The sequence below is a fragment of the Netta rufina genome (genome assembly GCF_964035555.1).
Source record: "Netta rufina genome assembly, chromosome: 4".
Taxonomy (NCBI): domain Eukaryota; kingdom Metazoa; phylum Chordata; class Aves; order Anseriformes; family Anatidae; genus Netta; species Netta rufina.
Window position 1 is genome coordinate 10157253 of NC_140127.1, and position 25872 is coordinate 10183124.

Sequence of the window (25872 nt, forward strand, 5' to 3'; positions counted from 1 at the left end):
GGGACCTAAATAATGAAGTCTAGTGGCTTTGCATAATGATTTAATTGCTTATGGTATTTTAACGCGTTTTGTGGTAAAAAGGATAGTTATCTTTAAAAACAGAGTTTACTTTCTAAAAGTTCCTTGTTATGTGTAATCTAAATATGCAATCAGAACTGGCCTAAACCCATTGTAGCCCACCAACCTGTGAGTTTTGTATGCCCTGTGTCTGCTCATCCCACTGGTCATGTGGGTAACTCAACACAAATAGAGATGGCAAAACTGGAGCAAGGAAGGATGATCCAAAATGTTTCTGAGGGTTCACTGAAGAGCCCCCCAAACCCTCATGGTAGTGTAGACCTTGCTTCATTTACATTAATTTCCCAAAAGGGACTTCTTGCAGAATCACACTCTTTTCTCCTCACAAAAGGGATGCTCAGCCTGCTGGCACAGATTTGTGCCAAATGGCAAGATGTCTTAAAGGAATAAACAAAGCAAGGAATGATGCTCTTTTGAAAATGTCATTTTCTGGGCAGGCTGATATACCCAACAACTTCTATTTTAGGGTGACCTGCATCTGGATACTGCTAACTGAAAATAAGTTTGGGCATATTAATATTCTATGGCTATAATCACTGAAGAAGTGCCTGTCAAAGGCAAGTATCAACTTCAAGAACTATTAAGTTGCTTCGGTAGTAAACTGCACATACAATTTTGCTACAACAAACTGATCCTCAGGCACATAGTCAGTGACTGAAAATAGGTGAGAAAAGATTTGCAAAATTCTGAATTATCTCTGCCCTTTCTCTGGTCAGACTGGAAAATAATAATCTAATGTCTTCTTCTAAAAAGGGATAGAAATTGAAGTTGATTCTGCAGGACATATGGAAAACTGTGAATTCTGAACAATTAGAACACACTCTCCTCTTTACAATTGTGACAACGCATGATGTGATATTTTTTCTATAGCTACTCATGCATGATTGCAAAATATTTTAAATAGTAGCTTTACGAGCTTTAATGAAGGTGGAATGAATCCAACCTGTGAGACTGCTGTGCTAACAATATCAGCAGGAATGGTACAAAAGAAAGCATTTCCTAGTAGCACTGGGTTGCTCAGTGTATGTAGCTAAGATTTTTCAAAAACAAAACAAAAAAGTCTCAAGTTGGTGAATTTGATTCCTGGCTATTGTCTCCCAACTTTGCCAATGGCTATTATATACAGATATCCTTTATGTAATAGATCCCTCTATTACATTTTATTTCCTTGGCTCCCACCAACAGTTTCTAGGAAGAATGTGCTGTTACTCACTTAAATTGGACAATTCAACAATAGTGGAGGGAATAATGGAGAGGAACCACAATCCCTCAAAATGATAATAACCTGCAGAGATATTTCACTCCTCATTTTTTAACCAAAACCTGACATTTCTCATTATTTCAGAGAGCAGACTGCCTAATCCTGAAGTATATCTATCACAAGTAATTCAGGTACAGAACTGACATCGCAATTATTTTTACTAGTACTAGCCAAAAAAGAACTATGTCTCAATGACCACAGATCAAATCTCTCCCACAGATACAGCAGTATACCCGCATTGAAAACTTCCAATTATTGGAAAGAAAACATACAGCTGTCAATCCAAAGAGAGTTTAGAGAAGAAAGTATCTCTGTTTGACTTCACTTATTACTTTCCAATAGCCCATCTCTGTCAAATAACAACAGTATTTTATGCTATTTAACATGTAAAAATCCATCACAACGTATAACAGATTTATCTATCAAGCAGAGATAACAGCAGTTCTCATGGAAAATGCTTGCAATAAAATTTCAATCCATGGGAAATGCACTGGAGTCTGGCTTTTGCTGGAGTCTCAAAAGCAAATCAGGTTTTGCTAAAAGGTTCAGGACCCAGGTGAAGAGCACTGAGGCAATTTATGTTTTTCATCTCACTGATCTTACAGGAAAGCAGGCTCTTGGTGGCAATCACAAGAATCACAAGTACTATCTCTGACTATAAGGAAAAGAGAAAAATAGACTTTGTTCTACTTTTGCCAAGTCTGTTCTACGTTTTTTTGAAATGAAGTGTTGTAAATCTCAATGGCACCATAGAAAAATTCAAGATTTCCATAATTGTTCTACTACAATGAATAATCAGAGACCAAATGTTGTGTTATTATCATCAGCTACATCTCTGATGCAATCTGCATTTATTATTCTTCAGGTTTGCAAAGAATAAAGACTTGCTTGGAAAAAAACGTAGGCTTAGTTTACAATAACGGCATTCTCCTCTGTACTACCATTCCTTTAAAGCTGAAGGAGAGTGGGTGTGAGAAAAGTGAATGGAACTGAGCTGTCTGTTAAAAAAAAAAAAACAAAAAAAAAAACCAACCAAATGAAGTCTTTTTTTTTTTTTTAAACTAAACTTCAGTCATACATTCACATCAGGCCTTTTCTACATGAATGTATAAACTGATACTGCTACATTGCTTCTACCAAACGCCACTTTCAGCTCCAGATTAAAACAAAGAAACAAAAAATGAAAGAAAAAAGAAGCCACCCCAACATGGCTGTGAGTGGCTGGCCACAGTAGTTAGCATTAATTAAAAATTCTGAATTTTACAGATACTGATGTCAATTTGCCATGTAACGATAGCTCTATCTGAAAATGCCTTCCTAATTTATGTATTATTCAAACTTACAACTTGTCAAGTGTTTCTTTTAAAGTTTCAGGAGAGGTTTTAGTAAAAACTATTTACTGTGTGGAGTGTCTGAGTGCACAGCTGATGAGGAAGGACAGTATGCCTTATCAGCTAAGAATTCATTGCTTGGATATGAATGAGAACAAAGATTTGGGTTTAATATTGACCCTAACCCACAAGTATGATCAAGCTGTGAGAGAGGCAAATGCTGTGCCAGAGTGTACCAAAGAAGAAATTTCTGACTTGAACTGTGGAAGGTACAGGTGTGATTTCATCTGACACACTGCACAACTGCCATTACTGGCCTTCAATAAACTAGGACAAGTGCAAATATGAGATGCAGGGATAAAAAAGAGAAAGGAGGCCTTATTGCAGGAGAATAAAAGCCCTTCTGAGGAACACAGAAAAAGAGGAGGAAAACTGAGAGCGAGTGAAGACAAAAACAGACAAAAGCAAGATAAGAAAAAGCCAGCATTAACAAAAGCAAACAGTAATACACTGGCTATGAAGAAATCTGGACTGGACTTAGGAAGAACACTCTGACACACAAGTCAGGAAAAGCTTCCCAGCAATAGCAGCACCAGAAAAAACAAGACATTTCTCGCAGGAAAACACTCAAGTGAACAAAAAGCCCCCCAGACTGGTATTGAAATGCAGCCTGATGAATTTGTAAAGAAACCATATGGTGTGCTTGCCTATCATAGCAGGATAATGGATTCAGTGACCCAGCAGATCCCTTAGATTCCTATGGTCATATAACAGTAATAAAGTAAATTGCCTGTTGTTTTGTCTCGTGGGTCTTCTGCTTTATCAGACAAAGATCTTGGACTGCAGAGCTGAAACCAGTGCAGTGGCAACATTCGTGGGGCTTTGGATTGCGGTGAGGGACATGTGGAAGACCAGGAGCACTGGAGCAGTCCCCACACCTCTACTCCTCTCCTCCTTGCAGTGCCCAGCTTCAAATACCAAATGCCTGTGCTCCCTGCAGAGCCAACATGGGAGAGGGGGCTGTGCCCCAGCACAACCCCAGACACAATTTGGAGCACCTGAGGGAAAGTAAGGCGCTTTGAACGGCCTTGGGAACTGTCTGATACTTGGCTTTTGCCAACAGATTGTCTTTCAACGATCTAGAGTGATTGGTCTTTGTAAATAAAACCAGCTATATAATAGTAATGAACCGTTAACTGTGTTAATGCTAACCATACTTACTTAAAATGTTGTTATAAGAGAACATATAAATAGCTAAGCAAATGCAAAGTTATTTCAGAGCTCTACAGGGGATATTAAATGATAGCCTCACTCCTGTGAGACCCTGACGATTTTACTCAAAAGTTAAGGTTTCTTTATTAAAAACACACTTCAGGCTTCCCGGTCCAGTAGAGATGTATTTACAGCAACCTACTTGTAACACTATTACCGTAGTTTTATCATTTATTATCTATGTATTATTGTTATTATTACTTATTATTAGCACCCATAGAGTAACAAGATGAAGGATGGACCCAGGTGTTAGAACTAGTGGATGGTTCGGGAACCATCCCTCAGTTCTGTGAGGATTTTATGCTCTTTCTTCTGTGCTAACATTTGGAAACACCATCTTTCCTTACACTTCTCATGTGTCTGTGAAGGAATATGAGATTATCTCTCACTTCACCAGCCCTCTATATAACTGTAATCTGAAGCCACTTTCTCTAGTGCCCATTGCTGATGATAATCCCAGATACACAAGGTCAGCATGGCTATGAAATTGAAGCATGTTACAACAAAGTGCCTTCCAACACTGTTGAAAGTTTCAGCCTCCCATGTAAAATGGATCATTATGGTATCATTTTCATTCCGGCTTTGCTGTCAAGTTCTCTGTAGCAAAATTCCACCAAGGTTTTAAAATTGTCTCTTGTCACCTTGCATCCGACTGCCTCAGAAACATGTATGGCTGACTTCAGCCATTACTTTATCCTTAATTTCATCCTAAATAACCCCAACTCCGTAAGAACCACAGAAGAAAAATTCCCACTTTATTATCATATTAAACATATCATGTTCTTGAAATAAACCAGCATCACAAAGCTTTAATCCTCTTTCAACTTCCTCTAAATGTCATCAGTCAGAAAACTGTTAACTCAAGTGTGACAAGAAACCTTCTTCCTTTCCCCTGAGACTCCAGTGAGATAAGTATTATTTTTTTCCCCTCAGAGGGGTTGATTACAAAAGAGTGAAGCATCGAGAAATGCAATCTCCAACACATGATCAATATTGATACATTCAGTGTTGAGAGGCTTTAAAACGCAACCCTATGCATGGCAAAACCTTTGCTGTGTTTCAAGGCATGTGGTTAGGAGGTGCGCTGGGAAACCAGCTGTGTGGCTTCATCAGGCACAGGATAGAGCCTCCCTGCAGCAAGCCTGAGACATGTATATGACAACCTGTGTGCAAAGAATCAATCCTCTTTTCCCTCTGGTATGAAAGCCAGACTCCTGATGGAGAAGTAGGCAACTCGTGTTCAGACTTTTGCCAATCAATAAGCTAAAGATCCATCCTCTCCTCTTTGTTAAACATAGTCCAACCTTTGAGCAGTCTGGGATGTTTCAAAACATCTCTGTTTGTGTCAAGTTGCTCAGCAAAATAAGAAATTTGTGCCAAGATGCGCCAGAAACATACTTTTTTTCATATTCAGTCTATCTTGAGAGGGCTGGGAAGCGGTTTCTCTGAATTTTGAAAGAAATTAATTTGATCCTGTCTATGTAGCGATGGACTGAGGAAATCTAATTTACACTTCTCCTCCTCCCCAGAATATTTAGCATGGATAGGGTTGCTTTATTTTAGGAAAAAAAAAAAAAAAAGAATATTTTAATAGATATATATTGTAATATTGCTCCAAGGCCCCACTTTACCAATTTTCTGTCAGTATTTTATGGAAAAGAGCTTGATAGATTACTCTTATGAACATGTGGCTTATTTATGTAATTATCTTTCATTTTCTCTACCAGTTTATGTTTATTTACAAGGATTTCAACTTTCTCAGTACAGATAAAATTTCTGTGGGGAAATTTATTGGGTGGAATGGTTTAGTAGTCAAGGGTATGAAGCCTTCTATTTTGTGTTTATTACCTGGTAAAACCATATATAATTCAGGCAGCACTAAAGCATGCTGTTAGCACGTGTGGATCTTCTTCAAGCTTGCACGCAAAATCTAAGTTCTTAGACTTAGCTTTCCCTTCGCTTCATAAAAAGGAAAAACAAACAAACCTGCCCATTTTAGAAGTGCCATTAGGCAGGCCCAAATTTTAACTGCAAGGGAAATATCTGCCTGCAGGTCCCACCCACAGCATAATGCGGCCAGATGACCCAAGATGCGTGGTCAGCCATCGCTTCTGCAGCCTGTCTCCCCTGGAGCACTAGGGAAGCTTTGACTAAGCATCATAAAGGACATTAATGAGAGACCATAATTTTTTTAAAAACATGCCTCAGGGCTCCTTTGTAAACTGTTTCCTGTGATAAAATGGACAAGCCACATGCAGGGTTGGCAGACATATGACTGCTATAGCAACTTGCAGAATGGCTTCATAGATGTAGAACCATTTCTTTTATCAATCATTTTAAATGTCACCCTGTTTATTAAAGAACAAACCAATAGTATCTGGAGCTAATGTGAAAGACACATGTTATTGATTGAAGTCAAATGATCTACAGCCCCAAATATTTCTGTCACAAAGCTGTATTAGTAACTGATATTTTCTTTGAGCTACAACTACTTCTTCTGTCCATCAGCCTTCCTACCCTCCTTCAAGCATACAAGTTGCAACCATCTGACAGTAATTGCTATGACAACTGATGCTGGTCCCAAGAGTACGGAAGACAATACCAGCAGCAAAATTCAATAAACAGCGTAATGAAGCAGAACAGATCGTGGGAAGTTTGTGGTGGGTTCATGGTATGGACAGTAAGCAATCTGGAGTATTCCCAGATGTCCTGGGGCTATACATGCTCCAGGCTGGAGCATTCACATATGCTGCTGAGGGTGACCTAAGTGTCCTGAATAGGACAGAGAGATGCTTCAAAGTAACAGAGTGTAAGCTTAGAGGAGAAAGCAGAAGGCTGACTGCAGAGGAAGAGTGGTTTAAAAATCAAGCAAACAGATTCACAGACAGCGGGGCCAGAAAGGCCATTACAACACCTTATTCAGCATCCTGTGTGACAAAGGGTTGACTATGTCTTACAGCTGTAGGTAAAGCCAGAGGAAGATTTTCATAAGAGCAAATCAGGGCTAAGCAGCCTCCTCCCGTGCATTTTCAATTTTCTAAGCTTTCGGCTTACTAGCCTTCTTATGCCTGCCACAACGTAATCATTCAAAGACAAAAATCTAACATGTTCTTACAAAACTGAAATGAAATAAACACACTTGTTTTTATCTTCTCATGTTCCAACAATTAAGGAAATACCATAACCATATGTTAACTGTACAGCATCATTACAAGGCTGATTTAGGGTTGGCTGGCTGAATTAATTGCATTCCTCACCTCCTCTGAATTCAGACTTGCTTCATTTTGTCATGTCTGATTCTGGAACTATTATAAGCATTTATTTTTCCTATTTCTTTCTATCAAATAACAGGTTTCTACTTTCAACTTTAACAAAGATTTCAGTTTAAGAATTCCTAATGACATTCAAGTATCTAGCTAATACTAGTTAATTTAGCTAACTGCAGTGTTATCAAGGAACAGACAGGTAACACAAGAGAAACGATCAGCTGCAGTTCTGATTGACAGGGCTATGAGCAATTGCCTCATAATTTCATGATTTGTTCCCAATTCTGAGTTAAAAAGTAATCCTATGAATATTGTATTTCCTCCTTCAGGTCTGTGTTACTTCATTCCTTTAAAACCAAGTCCAAGAAGCTAGTTGAAATTTCTTTGAAAGAAATCCTTTCAGTGGCTCAAGTTCAGAGTGGGTAATGATGCCCCCAACTAGGAAATGATTCCATAGAAAAGTAAACGTTGCCAAGAAAGCTTCTTACAACCCTGCTGTCAAAGTGCAAGGACTCAAGGCAAGCAACACTAATGCCCCAAATGAAAGCCATGCAGGCTGCTGGAAAGAGCAGCAGACAAATAAGGACACTTCTTGCCCTGATGCCATGTTTACATTAGCACTGGCAGCACAGGAAGAGGCTCATGAAATCCGGTGTCAGGTCTAAGGAGAAAAGTACTTTTGTTTGTAGGCAGCACACTGGGTATACTGCTATATCCAGGACCAATAAATCATCAGTTTTATCCACAAGCATCACAAACTGAGTTTTAAGAAGGCATCTCCAAACAGGAATAAACTGTCCTGTTTATCCAGGTCAATATATCAATCAAGACCTGCAGCATTTCTCCTGCTGAATAAAGATACTGTGCTATTTACACAGAGATAACCCGCACCGTCACTATTAAGATTCAGCCCTGCGATAATTCTAGCTGTAAAAGATCTGCCAGATGTGTATTAGTGATGTAAAGGGATGTAACATTTAAACGTTTTAGCAAGGAGCTTATCATTGCCTAGCCAAGATGAAGGGCGAGCATCTCTGCTTTTTCTTCAATTTGGAAAATGATGCTAGTATGTATGGAAGTGCCTGTGGGGACCAGAAAGTGTCTCTGAGCAAGCAAGCAAATCTTCAAAACTGAACCTAAAATGCAGCACTGTGGGAATCATCTTGGTCTGCAGTAGGCTGAAAAGAGCACAGCATGGTCTGCTCCCAGTACTGTCAGCCCAGGACATAAGTCTCCTGGTGAGAGCCTCTTCCCCAGCCTTTACTTAAAACATAAGCTAAAACATGATGACAGCTCAGCTCAGCGAACACACAAACAGATCACGCTTCCTCCTGGAAACTGGAAAAAAAAAAAAAAAAACAAACACCTTTCTCCTTCACCATGACCCAATCCCAGTTTGCCAGTTTTGAGGCACCCTGTGGACCCAAAGCTGCCCTTGCCCAGCTCCACCAGCCTGGCCAAAGGGCTCAGCGTTAACTGAAACAGCAGTAGGAAAGCACTTTGGGCAGAAACGAGGAAAAAGCAAACAGGGAATTTGAAATCAAGCTGGCAGGAGGGAGAGGAAGAATGGGGTGCTGGTGTAGCTCCCCACATTGCAGACTGGGGGTGAACATAAAACATACATGGTGCTGCCAGCATGGTGATGTACTTATATATACAGCTACAGATGTATTTGTTCTTGGATTAAACACCTGCCAATGGTTCTTCCTAAGAGCCCTTATTTTCAAGAGACCTTATGTATTTCAATGGGAGCAAGACTGTTATTTAAAAAGAAAAAAAAAAAAAAGTTTTAGGTATTTCTAATTTAAGAGGGACATAAAGAATGAAAACAAACCTTCATTGCCTCTGGCTTTTAACAATGCTTCATTTTCAATTGCTTTTTTTTCTATGGATTTTACACTTTTCTCCAGACTTATATAAAATTGTGGAAGGACGAAGGGGAATTTGATGCTGAGGGTGAACTCCGATAGATTTTTGAAAGCCCTGACTGCTGCACAATACATAAGCGTGACTGTCAGAGCTAATGCCTTTATGTAGCTTTGTGTAGCACTTCACAGGCAAAAAAAAGAGAAAGGAACATAAATTCCCTGTTTCATGGGGATGCTAATCTTGGGCCTAACATCTAAATTATGCCAAAGATATATCTATAGGATTAAATCATCTCATCAGCTAGGCCAGTAGAAATCTGGCATAATTCTCTGATCTGAAGATCCATTGCTAATTAAGCAAAGTCCTCCAGAATCCAAGGGAACTAGTGCAGCCAAACGGTATCACAAAATAGAGGGCAAGCTTCTCAGCCAGCTGAAGGCTCAGCTCTGCATGCCTCCTCCTATCATGTGTCACTCTAGGGATACCCCATGCAAACCCAAGAAAATTCAGTCCCAGGTCAGTAACTTCTAATCCCTGCACTAAAGGCTGCAAATCCTTCCTTATTATTCTGCTTCTTTTCTCTACAAATATTACTGTAACAGAATTCTTCCCTGTGTTTGTTTGTTTTTCCCCAAAGTTTATCTGTTCTATGGGCTTCAGATGTCTTAAAAGATACACATGATCTCATTGGGCATATGTAGGAACCCCATCTATGAAACTGGAGCCAGTGTAGCTATTTCACCTTTTCTGCTTTGTTGAGAGCAACTGCAATATGTAGATATCTACAAAAGCAAGGTAATTCAGTGGCAGCTCTACTTCACTGCTGTGGAAGTTTGCCTCTTTTTACCCTCTTCTTTCAGTTGAAGACAACAGTAGTAAATGTAATGCAAAAAAATATTTTTTAAATTACAATAAGCATAAAAGGATTATTTCCTTTCCAAACAAGTGTGCTTCCCCCAGCATCCTAAACTGGAAGGGCTTAAAGATGGAACTTTCAAAGCCCCTGCATGTATTTAAGCACATGTGAGAGAGAGATGTGCTTATGTGCCATGATAAATTACTACCAAAAGGACTTAAAGTTAATCAGCAGTGTAAGTACCCTCTCGGGCTAGGCCAAAACCCCTCATTATATTGTGCTGGGACTGTAATGGACTGATTATTAAAATCCTTCTGTTGAGAGTGATCATTAGAGGAATACGATAAAGCATTTGACTAAGAGGAAGTCAAAGTAAGATGTACTTTACTCAGTCACTACCAGGAAGCAGAAAAGAGCAATTTTCAATACCTTGAATATCAGCATAAAAAATTAGATATTTCCTGATTAATTGTGTTGTGTGGGATTATAAATCCTGCCTTGCATTCCTCTCCTCTCTCTCTCTCTTTTCTTTTTTTTTTTTTTTTTTTTTTGGCAGGTCTTTTCAAGCTTCTATTTTCTATTCATTTAGTCTAATTTTATTCTGTTTTATCTATTGTTTTATTGAGCAATTTCATTATTCTGGTTCTGTATAAGACTTTTCCCTTACTCAGGAACTGCAGTCTGTAATAACAGCAATCAAGGCAGTTCATTCTGACAAATGTGTGTCAGAAAAAGACTGCTGTGACTTTGAAATATTGAAAGTGACTGATAACATAATGTGTGAAGCAGAATAAATGCATACAAATGGAAGTTTTAGCTGAGCAGTCAAAGTATGAACTAAATACAGTGTCAGAGCCCTGCACTGAAAGCTCTATGTGCAGGTGGGTACAATGGCAAATTGCTAAATGCACTTTGCAAAGTGTTTTATGAATAAAGTGGCAAGCACGGTTTTTTTTTCTTGGCCATACCATCCTTATTTCCTGCTTGCACTTAGCCATAAAGCAGAATGAAGTCATGTTTAAGTACAAAATGTGGCTCTGGAAAGCACTTGGCTTTTATAAAAGTTGTCAGATCTATGACGGCTGGGATCAAGTCCCTGCTTTATTCTGTGCAAATCTAGCTTCACTGGCACTAAAGTAGCACACAAAAGATTGTACAAACAAGAGTCCCAACCATTTCCAGTTGATCTGTGTTAGTAAATGCTTCTATCTGGTTTGACTCCTCCAAAGCCTATAGTGCTAAGGTTTGCTTGCTTGGTAGCCCATTCTGAACAAGGTCAATGATAGGGACCTACCTCTTCCTTGCATGCTAATTCAGCGAAGGAAGACACATCTGCTACAAACCCTGCTGCTGCTCTTCCTTGGCTCTACACCCCAGAAGCAAAATTCTTAGCTTGGGTATCGTCATACCCCCACATTGTCATACCATCACATTCACTATTTACCAGAGCACTTTTCAGCTTAGAACAGGCTTTATTTTCACACAGAAGCCTTTCATTTTTATCTGGAAAACAGGACCAGCTGAAGATTAGCTTTATGACCCAGCTAAAGGTCAATTACCATCTAAACTAACAAAAAGGGTTAGGAAAGGTCTATTATTCTCTACCATTTTGCTACTCTTGCTCATTTTATCAGAAACCTGTGTTTTATCAGAAACAGATAGTACTATACTATACTATACTATACTACTAGTACTATAGCAGGTAGTACTGCCACAGGGGTAGGGGAGCTAAACCTTTTTTTGTGGTTATTACGGTTCTCCCAAAAAGGTTGTCACACAGCCAGATCCCTCTTATTTCCTGGGAAAACTTTGCACTCACTTTCCACTCAGTTTGAAGTCAAGACTGATGCCCAGTTAAACCTGTTCCCCTCAAGGCTGATGGACAAAAGCATAAGAGAAGGTGGCCACAAAAACTGAACAGTACTACAGGAAAGGGTGCATTAACCACAAACATAACCTCTTCATTAGAGATTCATAAAATGGAAAGGTCTCGGAGGGAAGCCACTCACTTTTAGCTTTACTGTCATCAGATTTATAACCAAGAAGTTTCAAATTCTGCAGTCGTGCGCTCACTCTATAAAACTTTAAAACACATGAACAACTCAGCTAACAATAAACGTTACTTCCATCTCGTTGGTTGAGCAACGCTACTGCCTCTGACTGTACTGCTCAAGCATCTTTGGTCACTATGTGGTCATTCTGCAAGACAAATGTGAGGTAGCTATAGAAATGGACAGGGTTAGTAAGAAATAAAGTGATGTTTACCAGCAATTTAACACATTACAATTAGACTTTGGGGTAGTTCAGGACTAATGATGGGGAACTTTTATGCATAAACAGCTTGCCTGGCTTGTTTTTCTGAAACTGAATGCAGTGCCCTTTTGCAAAGCAAAGAGTAGCAAGGAAAATGAGAATGTGGGGAGGTGTCTTTTTCATGGCATCTCTCTTCCAATGTTCAGCAACTCTCCACATATATTGGATACAGAGCACACAAAGCAGGCAAGCTTTTTTGTCACAAAGCAGGCAAGCACTTCTCTGATTTTCATAGCTCATTGCTGTACGAATGCAAGAAGATCTAATGCCTTTCCCTTATGACTTTCTTCCTCATGCTTCATCAGACTGCTGCTACTTCTGCATCCTCTAACTTACCCCATCAATTAATATTATATTTTAAAAGCCCGCTAACCTGCTAGTTGCTGCTATATATTTTCATGAATACATTTTCCATTATGTGCATGTTATAAACTTCAGACCTGCTGCAAAACCTTTTAAACCACCCCCATCAGTTAATATTACAGCATACTAAAAAGTTGCTAAAGCGTGTTTCTGTAGGTGTCCCTGTCTCTTTCAACTTCCAACCATGAATCTACCATGGACGTAAGACTTTCAAGGCATGGAGATCTATTGTGGTTTATCTCAGAGGACCTGGGTCAGAAACAAGGAAGGTGGATGTGTTTTGAGACCTAAGGCCTAATGCAATTCCTGGTTTCACTCCTGCAAATCTAATGTACAGTTGTAAAATAAGGATAGAATGTGTTTTTTTTTTATGACTGATAAATATTACTTTGGTATGTTAGTAGAGGGATTTTTACTTAACATCCTGCTTTTCTGAGAAACTATCTTGTTATTATGTGCTACTCTGAAGTTAACTCTTTTCTTAACAGTGATTATATCTGAATTAATTAATGCTAGATCCTCATGTCAAATTGCTCTGAAATCTGGAACTAATTGTCACATTCTCCTTTAATGTAATTTCAGTTATATGAACTTGTGACATGATCTAAGGGCAGTCTCTAAGAATTAAAGATTTCTATTTAAAAATCAGAGTTTGCTTCAGGTCCAAAGATCCTCCCAATTTGCAGAATTTTCTAATTTTCTGGTAGAATAAAAAGTTCTTGGTGTGTATGTAGGCAATTTTACTAGCTTCTCTGCTGTATTTTTCTAAGTTTTTTATATGCAGCTCAGAACAGCACTGCAATTCTAAACAAATAATGGAGGCAAAGCAAACCTGAGCTCTTACTAATGGCATCTACTTACTGTTCTTCTGATGATCTCTGTATTTAATCACAAAAAATCCAATTAGATCATTATGGCCAGCCCTCTACCGGGTTAGGATGTAAACTATAACTCTTCTTTTACCCATGTCTGGCAAAGGATAAATTAGAAAGTAAGGGTTATTCTCTTGGATTTTCATTGAAAAAATACGTGGGGGGAGGAATTTCCTCAAAGAAAGGACTAGTAGTCCCAAGGACTCAGAAAAAGAAATGAAGGTAGTTGGGAAGGAAGTAATTTTCTTTGCACTGTAGTCTTTGGACATCAGTGACCTCCAAGACAGAATGAAAACCCGAGGAGAGAGAATTAATAGCGAGGAGACAAGAAGAACACATATTTATGACTCAGGGCAGGAACTTTCTAAAACTCAGGGTTTTGCTGATGAGATAAAAAAAGGACAAGAAAAAAAAAACACATACCATTTATTTAAAGCATACCTCTAATGATTTGCTAAGGGGGAGTCTGAAACTCTACATGATGGCTTTCTCTTTGCCTCTAAAGTTTTGGACATCTGAAAAAGGCAATGCTTTCTGCTAGTGAGGTGTCTTAAAGCTCGCCATGGGGAAATCATTATAAATCTCCATTTCATTTTTTCCCCCAGGACAGAAAGAAATGACTGGCTTCTCTAGATGAAACAAAAATTCTTTGTCACCCTTTGTGATTTATGCCAAATTAAATTTGAGGTTTCTGCAGAAGCTACACGGTGTCTGTACCTTCCATGAAATGTGCCATTGCATACTTGGCCCCTAACAAATGAATACCGGGAGGCGCGTGGCTGTTGTTTCTTCTTTTGCACACAGACAACTTCATGCATCCGGGAACCTGTGCTTGGCCATGGAGAGTGCTGTTTAGGGAAATACAGCTGATGAACAATGAGCAAGAATCCCATTCTACTTAGCCCTGTGGTCCATTTTGCCTTTTTTTCCCCCCATTGTTGCTGTTTCCTTTTAGTTAAAAGTGAAGTCATTGGGGCAGAGCGCACATGGACAGTGTTGGAATATGAGAAATGCAGCACGACTCTAGTTTAATTTCTCAGTGGTACTTGGTTCTGACAGCTTTGAGTTGCTTAAGTGAGAAGCTGGCCTCTGATGAGTGTGAAATTAGTGTTCCTTTTCCCTCTGCCTCTAACACGCTGCCTGGCTGCAGAACAAGCGAGTCCACCAGCAGAGGAAGGGGGACGTGAATGGGATCAGAGAGCTTCCCCACCACCTCCTCCTCGACCCCCTCCAGAAGCCAGCCACCGGTGCAGTGCTCGAGCCATTGCTGCTGCACTGCAGGCAGCATGGGCAGCCTGTGAAGTACTCTGAAAGAGCGTGCAATTATATTTATGCCTTCCGGGGGGCAGTGGAAGTTTTAAAGTTTAGGGCTGAAAAGACTTAATAGGTGTCAAACTCAGTGTCAGTATACGGTTCCTTGTGAATCAAATGACACATCCTCTTCAAGATCTCCTACGAAATTTGGCAGCTCCTATTATTAAAGCCCCTGTCATTACTTTGAAAGAAAAATAGAGAGACAGGGAAAACTGACACACTGCATGGAGGCTGCTAGTGCTCAGAAGGTAAAGCCTGAGCGACAAAGGCAAGGGGACAGCAACCCACCTGAGCACATCAACTGGCTGCCTAATGGCATGGCCAGACGCAGTTGTTAAGATCTCCGACACATGAATGAAGTCATCAGGATGCTATGACAAGTACCTCATTCAAATATTACCCTTAGCATTTCCTATATTATTTGTGCTACTGACACACATTATTTTTTGGATGGACTTGAAGGACCTGCTTTCAGAGGCAGCAATAGGCAGAAAGTGGTCACAGCAGCTGCCTGGGACCCCTGCTGGCCACTTCCCCATACCCATTACAGCAAAATGCTAACCTCATTCTGCAGTCCGACCTCTTGCTGTTGCTCATGTCTTTTATTTATTTATTCATTTATTTTTGCCTAGAAGAGATTTTCTGCATATGAAAAAGAAAAGTCTCAAAGATCAGTTTCTTTGCAGTGCTTTCAGTTGGCTTACAATAAACTGTACCCATAAAAAAGGCTTTTTTTAAGGTATACTGATACTGCTCTTTAAATGACATGACTCTTCTCATCAAAAACTTTTTGTTCATCTCCAAAATGTTAGATTTCCTTCAGGATGGAGAGAATAACCCTGAACTGGGTTTCAGATTCTCTGGTGTGGCTGAAATTAATTTTTTAACAGTAAATGTGCACAGTTGCTAAGTTATGTGAATTTTGCCACAGCCAGTGGCAAACAGTGGCACCAGTATTTCACTGTTCCCAAGACTGCATTTATAAATAAAATTCTAAGTTTCAGCTGCATCAGTTCAAATATGTGGCAGTGCTCAGTCCTCTCTCTGAAGGCTGGAAGCATTTCTTTACACCTGTAAAATTATGAACACAGGTGTACTGATTGTTAGCACCGTCTACACACCGTGCTCCAGGCACTGCAGCCTGTGTGCCTTGCATGTGTTAATCCCCTAGAGAACAGCATAGCAGACATCCCAAACAGTGTGTGTTTGGAAATCCCAAATGTTTAAACCTCACCAGTGTTATCATGACTGCAACTCATGCCCCGTAGCCTGGGGAACGAGGGGTGAGTCACCTCTCTATCTCTTTTACTGTTTCTTTGGGAATGGCCTGAACGTTCAGAAAAAATAATGAAAAGCCTTAAACTCATGCCCATGCTTCCTGCACCGAGACCAAAATCTCCTGTAATCTTGCCAGACCTTTTACAGATGCACCCTAGGGATTTCACACTATGCAGCTTATGGGTTTCTATGAAATTTCATAAAAGAGAAGCCCTGTATTTTCACATAAATATATTTATTTTGGGAAAGATCAAGAAATGCCAATATATTTCAATCCAGTTCCCTACTGCATTAAAGAATGTGAAATATTCATGTGAACATTTGCTAATCCCACCCAGTGAAATCTACTTTCCTCTCTATTTAGTATGCAGGCTGCAGCAGCTGAAGGTTGTTCAGCCTTTTCATTAGGAAAAAAAAGTAAGGATGATTTGTGAAAACCACATGGAAGTAATCATAAGGAACGGTAATGAAGGGTTTTTGGAAAAAAACAACAGCTTGTAAGCTACCTTGTAAGCATGATTCCTCTTCATGTGTTTGTTTCTTATACTATGCTTTGCAGATTCAAAGTGTAAATTTGTATTTATGGACATCATTACAAGTGCAATATAGTAAGATCTCATAATACAGAAATAAAAATAGAAGGGCAGCACAGACATTTGCAGAATATACATCTCTTAATTCTCCGTTAGGTAGCATAACTCAAAGCAAATTCCAATTTCTCTGTTCAGCCATCAGTCTTGATAATGCAACAAGTTATTTTCTCAGCAGTGTTAAGTTTTGCATATCTATCCAGACCCTCTTGTGGTCAAAGATCTCACAAATAATCCCTTTCTTCATCTGGCTGAACTCAGATAACTATAGCAGGAAACTGAAAATTAGGAAGTCTGAGTGCCTACGATCTCTGATTTCACCAGGGAAAAACATCCGACCTTGGGAATTCATTTAAGTCCCCTTATGTTATATATTCCCTTAGTATTAAATGGAAGTGGCATTTACTTTCCACTGAGAGATGGTAATATTTAAATAGTGCTTCGAAGGTCCTCAGATAAAAAGAGCTGTATATGTGCAAATTCTTATGCTTCTTTCTGCTTTCCCACACCTTCAAAATATAATACACTGAATTTTTGTTATGAAATAAAATTGTTCTTGGAAATGTCAGGCCTGCACAGACCAATGATCCAGAAGTTGCAGAAGGCATCAGAAGACCAGCCTCTCCAGGTGCTGAGTACTGTGATGCAGAAGATAATCTCTTACCAGAGCCAGCTGTGACCATCTCCGTGATGTACTGAGAACTACAATAACTCTATAAATGATGTCAGAAACCATTCCTAAGGGGCGGTTTGTATACAACCACCTTGACTTACAGAGCGATAGTGGGGCAAACAAGGAAAGCTCATCTGTTCGCCATGCCGTGCCACTTGGCAGGTACGTTAAATGTAATAAAGACACAGCCTATGAAATTCCCCTGTCTTCAAATGTTTGTGCTCAAGCTTAAATGGGTAATGCTCTGAAGAAGACAACTTAACACCTTGACTAACACCTGAGACCTCTAGCAGATGGAAGCATGTCTAGGAAAGATTACAGAAAGAAATTTTGCTCCTTTGTTTTGCATGGAGAATCCGACCAGAGACTTCTAATGGACAGCACCTGGTCATGTCCAGAATATTAAAGCATTCATTAAATAATGGCCTATAATGCTAACTGTAATACATAAAGCAAATATATACGTTTCATTGAAATTAAATTTGTTGTTGATCCTATGTCAGCAAAAACTTCAGCTGAATCTTTCCAAAAATACAACATTTTCAAAGAATGTAAGCCTTCCTTATTTGTTCAGTATGTGTGAGCAGATATTCAGATACTGATTTCTCTGAATCTGCATACTGCTACTCATTAATCACATTTTTCACTGTCTCATTCTAAAGTCTGAAAGCAGAGGCAAGAGCCTGAGTGAAGCATATTAGTATAATACAATGGTCCAGCCACACTAAGAAAATTTCTTCACAGCTACTGTAAAATTTTGTTACATGAATCTAATGCAAACCTAAAAAAAAAAAAAAAAAAAAGAAAGTGGGTTGAAAGAGTAGGTTCAGAATGAAAAAGAATCATGAGATTTACCCACATCTTCTCCTAACAGTCAGACCGTCAGACCACAGATGCACGTGTATTTTTTTATGTATGTTTCACACACATCTTGATTTAGGAAACAAAAGTGGAATGAAGCATGAATGTTGCAAAGGCGCAATACATAAAATTAATTTAGCACTTCAGTTTCTACTAGGAACTTAGTACCAGAAGTACGTCCAGAGATCTCATTTTCACAGACCAAGAGATTCATTAGTGTTGGGATCAGCATCTATGCTTTTGGGTTCTAATAAAGGTTTTTTCACTGAAACATCAAATATACTTGTTCATCCCTTCAGTTTTCCCATCAGCTGTCAGGTTTACCCTTTTCTCTTTAAGAGAACTCTTCTATAGCAGGAAAGGTTGAATAATGTCCATATAAAACAAATGCATCAACTCTTTTGTCAATTTTCTGTTAATCAAGTTCAGCCTATCTCCTAATGTTCATCATGAGAAACAAAAGCAAACCAAATAAAAGCAACAAGAAGTATTCTTAAAGCAGCTTCTACAAACTTGAACAACCCCATATCTTCGAGAAAACGAATGCCTATGCAAGAAATCATGAAGTAGATTGCAAGAACAATGTTTTCCCTTAGCAGAAAATTAATTTCAAAGAACAGTCCAGAGTTGAGAGAGGCCTTCTCTTAGGACCTGTTTTTCCTTTCACCGAGCACTTACCTTTGTGAGAAAACATCTCGATAGGGGCTGCCATGCTGCAGTGCAATTCCATATCCTCTGTCCGCAACAGTGTTCCCGACCGTGTAAAAAGAGCAGTCTCCATCATTGATGGCCACATATTCCAGTACCGCTGCATCCCATACAAAGGCATAGTTCCCATATTTCACCTGCAGTGAACAGAACAAGAGCTTAGATGATGGACTGTTCAGTCCAAACGGAGGTCAGTGCACCTCAAAAAGGTGGCAGTCTCAGCACAATCTGTTCTTTGAAGAAAAAGAAGTTTGGGTGCCCAAGAGCTGTCAAAACCAAACACACACCATGACTGTTACAATGTGGTGCTTTGGTTGAGCAGCTCAGCGGAAACGGAAGAAACATGATCTGTGAACAACATGCCATCACTGAAACAATCCCATGTGAGAAACATTTATTTTCCCTGCTCAGGGAACCAGAGGAAACACCAAGCTCCCTCCATCAGTGTTAAATTTCACCCCTAATCTTCCACTGAGCTTTTTCTTTGAACCAGTAAAGCAACTACTCAGTGGGAAGACAGGTATTCACACAGGGAGAAGTGCAGAAGAGTATATGTGGATATCCAGATGGAAGAGTGCAGTTCAAGACGGTGCACACGTCAGTCATGCTTCACGTTCCCACAGATGGCAGGAACACCCATTTGTCTTTTGGACTCGGTGAATGATTGTGGACAAGATCACACGAACTAGTGTTTTTCTTTTTTTTTTCTTTTTTTTTTTTTTTTTTTTTGGAGATAGTGTGCGTTTCTCTCAGCTAGAGCCAACATGAAGGATTTTATATATCTTCAAAGACTTTTGTGCAGCAAGAGCATCTAGGTTATTCTGCTTGATTAAGATAAATCCAAAACAACTCATTATCTCTATAGGCTTCTGAAGTAATATTTTACCATCCGCTACATTTGAAACAAATCTAGATTATTTTTTCTTAATTTAAATTTATGGAATGTGTACAACATTTTAAAATGTATTCAGAAAAAAGCTTTTAAAAACAGAAGTGTGATCTAAATAAATGCTCTTCTATTTCAGTGAGTTTTCACTTTCTAGTCTAGACACATTTCTCTAAAAAACAAAACAAACAAAAAACAACACAAACCTCTCTATATGTTGTACCAGATTGTGTACCAGTTTCCTGCTTTGTTGGTCTCTGTGTTAGACCTGAAGAATCACTTTGCTTTTTTTTTTTTTTTTGACTGTCTGCTTGGCTTCACTCAGAGTTTTCCCTATGCCATATTAGCCAGCTATGCTGTAAAACCAGGCTCAACCCATTGACTTTGTACATCTAATGGGAATAAATATGTGACAGCTAAGTGAAAAGTAAACAACACACAAAAAGGCCATCTGGGGCCAGGCAATCCAAAGAGAATTCAAAACCCAGTCAGCATATCAAGATAAGCAATGTCAGTACATCATCTAGATTAGTCTTTGACAATGTAGATTATGTTTTTAAAGACTGTTTACACATAAAAGTTACTGAAGCAAGTCACACCGGCTGCTTGCTCACAAGATGCAGTGCACAAGGAACTATTGCATTTGGGACACATTCCTTTTCATGCATAATCAATCTGAATTAGACACTGCAGGCCTGGGAAGGGAATTCTTCCTATTTGCATTTGTAGACATGGTAGCAGGAGGATTCGTGTAGATGTGGGAGCAGTATTATCTGTGGACTCTGAGTGATTGGCAGGATAAAAAAAACATGTTTTCAAAATACATACACACATTAATGCAGGACTGGGTTTGTTTTAATGTTCAGGCTCTGAAAATGGTTAAGAATGTTCTTTTGTCTCTCACTGGAGGTTTAGGTCTATCTAAACGGCCAGGGCATAGAGGGTACAAGAAACCTTATTGTTAATAAACAATACAACTTGTATGCTTATCCTAAAGGCACCACAACTCACACAGTGCTTACTAGCTTCATTTTGTGCCAGTGCACTTACTCTGATCTTCCTAAAGGCACCACTTGGCTAAGAAATAGAGAGCATGAGTAAGAAAAAAGTGCTTTCGGGGAGCATTTGAAAGGATAATGACTCAGCCTGGAAGGATCATGGTGTGCAGGCAGTAAGGGAGGGAAATAGGAGGCAAGAGCACAAGATCAGAAGTGGGGAAATAAATTATGAAGAGGATCAGATGGACTTTACACACAGAAGAACTGAGAAAAAGTGTGGTTTAAAGAGATGAGTAGTTTTACATATAGGTAAATAACCTTTGAGGTGATGACAAGAGCAGAGGGGCATGTTTTGACACCTGCTTTTGTCATACCTCACCCTTTTAACATCCTATGGCATTGAATTCACATAAGTGCTTGTAAAAAGACTTATCAGCTGCTCAGCTGGTCAGGAAGAATTCTCTTGATTTGGCTGCCTTGCTGTAAAACAACTCACAGTGAGAATATAAAGTGGTAAAACTGCTTACTGTCAATAATAGCTGTGATGAAGTGTTATATATAATATCCTTAGAGCAGACCTGATAATATCACAGTTCATGGTAACAAAAAGATATTACTTCTCACTGATAAGATCACAGTGAGTCTTGGTTAAAGCACATGAGGCAAGAGAGAGTGAAGAGCCGGATGGAATCATCCCAACCATCTACCTTCAACACATGATTGCTCCATGCAGCAAAACACATTTTTAAAGCATTTTTGTCCTTTTTATTTACAAATCTATGCAATTCAAATCCATACAGCAAACGTAAGTTACAACTGCCAAGCATGCAATCATTCCCTTTATTGAACTACTCCTCACCCTAACAGGTTTTAATGCTATTCAAGGTATTTATTTTTACCTTATTATTATTACTTTTTTAAAATAATGTTCTCTCACTCCTAGTCTCTGAGTTATTTTTCCTTGTGAGGTTCTAAATACTTTAATTTGGGGGCTGACATCTTTTAATTATTGATCAGCTTTTCCATTACTTATTCAAGCTGGATATAGCTAATAGAGCTTTCTTTATTTTTTTTTCTTGCAAATCGATCATTTCAGCCCTCCCATTAGCAGTAATACTACTTTTGAACTATCTCCAATTCATAATTTTCATATGAGGAAAAAAGTCTTGTCTTGCTAAGAGACAACCAGGGTGTTCTAGCAGGTCATGAGAAATCTTCAGCAAGAACTTCTTCTGAGGTTCACAGCATCAACCACCTGTCCATGGATCTTCCACACTGCTTCAGCCTTGTTTTAACCTAAAAATCATAGAATTGTAGAATACCCTGACTTTGAAGAGACCTGCAAGGGCTATTGAGTCTAACTCCTGGCAACATGCAGGACCATCCACAAATCAAACCAAAGATCTAAGAATAAAATTTTGCTGGTGTACAGCACATCTTGAACACTGCTGATGTTGTATAGATTTGCACCTACAGAGACCTACAGGTAGCTATAGACTGAAAAAAACGGATGATGCTCAGGGAGGAGGGAGAACAGAATTTCAGAACAAAAAGTCAGTTAAAAACCTATGCCCCTCACTCTCTCTTGCTTTCTGTGAGAAGTGCATATTTTTTAGCTTTCCAATAGCAACGCTCAAGACTTCCACTTTGGACCTCAAAATGAATAACAAGAATGCCAGCTCTACGTTATCAGAAAAAGTTAAAGAGCTTATGGTCAGTCAATTATGGGGGCTAGACAAAAGCAAAAAAGAAATGGCTTTTTGTAACTAGTGGCAGATCTCCATCTCCCATTCTCAATTTCCACGCCATTATGGTGACATCTTGAGTTGAGATAATGACATTTCAGGATGGTGGCAAACCTGAATGTGGTTTATACAGCGCAGGATGGCTGGGGAGGCATTTGTACAGGGGCAGCATGTTAGCATTCAGCAGCCACCCCTGCCTTGCTGCCTGCCGGTACAAGGAGAACTGAGCTTTCCAGCAGGATCCCCCCGGCAGCATCCTGCCTGTCAGCACAGCAGAGGCTAAAAAGGTTTCGGAGTATCTGATGACTATTGCCATAAAAACAAAAGCAGAGGAAAATCGAATCTCTTAGTTGTTCATAAGGGTATTTTGAACTCATGAGCTATGCTGGTCATTAAGTGAAACCAGGAGGTACGGATGGTACCAGGCAAAAATACTTGACTTCACTTTATGGTTTTGTGAACAATTTCAAAGGAGTTACTGTAAAGAGAGTTGTTATAAAGAATAGGGGCCATGAGCACATAGATGGTAAAACTATTTCTCTAAGGCTATTCTATTTCTATTTTCTATCACTGCACATTTTCTGAGTTTTATTTGCTGAAGCCCTGGCCTGTAGATATTAGTGGAAATTTATCCTCGATGATTCCACCAAGAACCAGTTGAATTATACTAGGAAAGCATTTAAAGCCATTACGCTGTTGTATATGCACATATTTTATGCCAACACTGATGTGAATAGTATTTCTTCTCACAGCTAACCCATTCATGAAGAGTAGGATGAATAATGCATTTGTGTACCAGCATTCCATAAATACATTTCCAAGTGTAAAAAATTATAAATTTCAGGAAAAATAATTGTAACTAAACAGCAAACAACTACTACAATTTTTCAGACTTGAATTCTTGGACAATACCTTTTCTGTATTTTAAATTCCTCTTTAAAAGAAATACAAGGAATGCTCATGAAGGAAAAACATGAAATAAGGAGCAGGATAAACAGAATTGGCATTTATTTTTCCTCTTTTAAATATTTCATCATATGTAATTGTGTTACCTACTATAAAAAGAGAACAAAACGACATTTAAGGCTTGGGAAATCTTAAGTTAAGATTCAACTGATTCCAATTATATGAATTTTCTGAGAGAATATCTGAAAGTGGTAAGATAATGCTGACTGGGCCCATTTTCTCAGTATCCTGTTCCCACATGGTGGTGATGCTTTCCCTGTGCATCTCCATCACAAGGCAGGCACCATCCTTCCCCTCACAGCACTGTGCACCATTCTCTGTCTACAAAGTTGCCAGCTGTCTTTTAGCCAAGAACACGTGAACAGAAACAGACTCTACCCCTGCATACAGCAGCATTGGCTCTAGTTCTGACCTAAAAACAACCAAGGACACTGATTAATCACCTGCTTCATGTGGTACGTTCAGTGGCACTCCTTACACGTACTCCTCTGTTGATCATTCCACTACACTGACTATGCAGGGAAAAAACACCATCAGATGCTGCTAGTCCTATGCCTATCACTGTGAACCTGAGACTTTGGCATATATAAACACTAAGTTTTCTAACAATTTTTGCACTTTTGGTATGTAAGCAGTAGCTGCAGACTGCAGAGGGCTGTGCTTCATTTTGCAAAGCAGCCTTACGAAGGCTCTTATTACATGAGGAAAGAAAAAAGGGAACAAAAGCAAAGGAAAATTTGCAAATATATAAGTGAGAGCTAATATACATAATGTGGATATTGTGCTCTGAAATGGGAAAAAGCAAAGATAAAATTTATGGTGGAAGCTTAAATCAGGATTTTTGTGTTGCCAGATGTTGCCAAATAGTAGTTAGATGGCATCTGCAATTACATCTTTTTTTTTTCTTCTTTTTTTTTTTTTTTTTTTTTTTTTTCCAGAAGGGACTGGAGACACATTGATCTCCATAATCCTCCTGCAAAATGAAGATGCTGTTTATCAGGCTGAAGCAGAAGTCAGATCTGCCTTCAGAGAAATTCCAGTTTGTTAATTTATTTTCCTTCAGGAACTAAGATTTCAAACCTTGGTCTTGGTTCACAAAGGGAACAATTTCTGGATTATCTCTGTTTGGATCCCTGTGAAATAAAATCTCACATTTCACTTTTGTAGAGCAAAACCGAACCCACTTATTTAGCATTCTCTCCAAATTATACTATTCATAGTTCTTAACTACAATGTTGGAGCCTCTTACCACATACTTCCCTGTAGGCTGGCATCAGTGGCTGACCTATGCAACTTGAGTGCAAAGCAGTCATGCAATCAGAGAAGAATAAACTGAATTTGTTAGCTCCTTGCAGTACAGATTGGGATTTGTATCCCCATGGTGGTCTTAGAGCACAGAATAAAATTTTCTGTGTACATAAAACTCTATTTAGTCATCAAGGCAAGCAGCTAATTAAATAATAACAACAACAACAATAATAACAATAAAAACAACTTCAGGATGTCATGTTGCAGTGTCCACAGAAAGCTATTTAAATTCAAGGGTCACTGTTTGACAAACACTGAAACTTATTCTCAGTATTTAATCAAACAGAAAAGTGCAGAATCATTTCTAAAAGCATTATTGAGCTTAGTGGCCAAGAGTGAACAGCAGCAGGAAATGAAACCTTGGGGAGCTTAGGGAAAGAAAGAAGAGGTTAGAAATCCCAACCTCATCTCCTCTTCTGTATGAAGTTTATCTTTCATTACACTGGCATATCAGCTTCAATGGCATGTCTATTTTCTCCAGTTAAAACTTCATCAGGAAAAGCATTAATTTCTTTTATGCAACCTGCCACCAACTTCTTGAGAAGAGCCTCATCATCACGTGTACTTTTGTTACAGTGGGCAGACCTAGAGTAATTCGTCTGGAGTTAGAAGAATAACTGAGGCCCGAGAGCACTGTAATGAGAGAGGGCCTTTGTGTTAGACTGGTTTGCCTGTGCTCAATGCATTCATATTTTACCATTGCAATTAAATGCATCTTGAAAGATAATAACCAGAGCAAAATAGAGCGGAGGCCAAAGGTCCAATTTCTGAGTGCGGATGGAGAACAGAGTCAGCCACTTCTCCAGGTAATCACAGCAAAACACTAAAAAGGCAGCAGATCACTCTGCTTGCTGTCATCCAGCTGAACCACAGATTCATTACAGCTACTGTTAATTTGAGATGGGAGGAAAACAGGAGAAAAAAAACAAAACAGAGAAAATAAAGAACCAGCAAAGCAGACCTTTGAAAGGTAAGGAGCCTATTTTTTTTTTTTTTTTCCATACCAACTTCTCCTTTATTTTATGACAATTTGATGCTGCAGATACTATTGGAGGCTATTTTAA

General features: G+C 39.0%; 1 protein-coding gene across 2 annotated transcripts in view; it reads right to left on the minus strand.

Moving 5' to 3' along the window:
- GRID2 (glutamate ionotropic receptor delta type subunit 2) overlaps window positions 1-25872 on the minus strand; it is a gene marked incomplete at both ends in the record, with an annotated part of 702974 nt that overhangs the window by 44136 nt on the left and 632966 nt on the right. For both annotated transcript variants that reach the window (XM_084285976.1, XM_084285975.1), the window contains one exon: window positions 18876-19042. In XM_084285976.1, the coding sequence (XP_084142102.1) occupies window positions 18876-19042 (167 nt within the window). The remainder of the gene's footprint in view (window positions 1-18875; window positions 19043-25872) is intronic.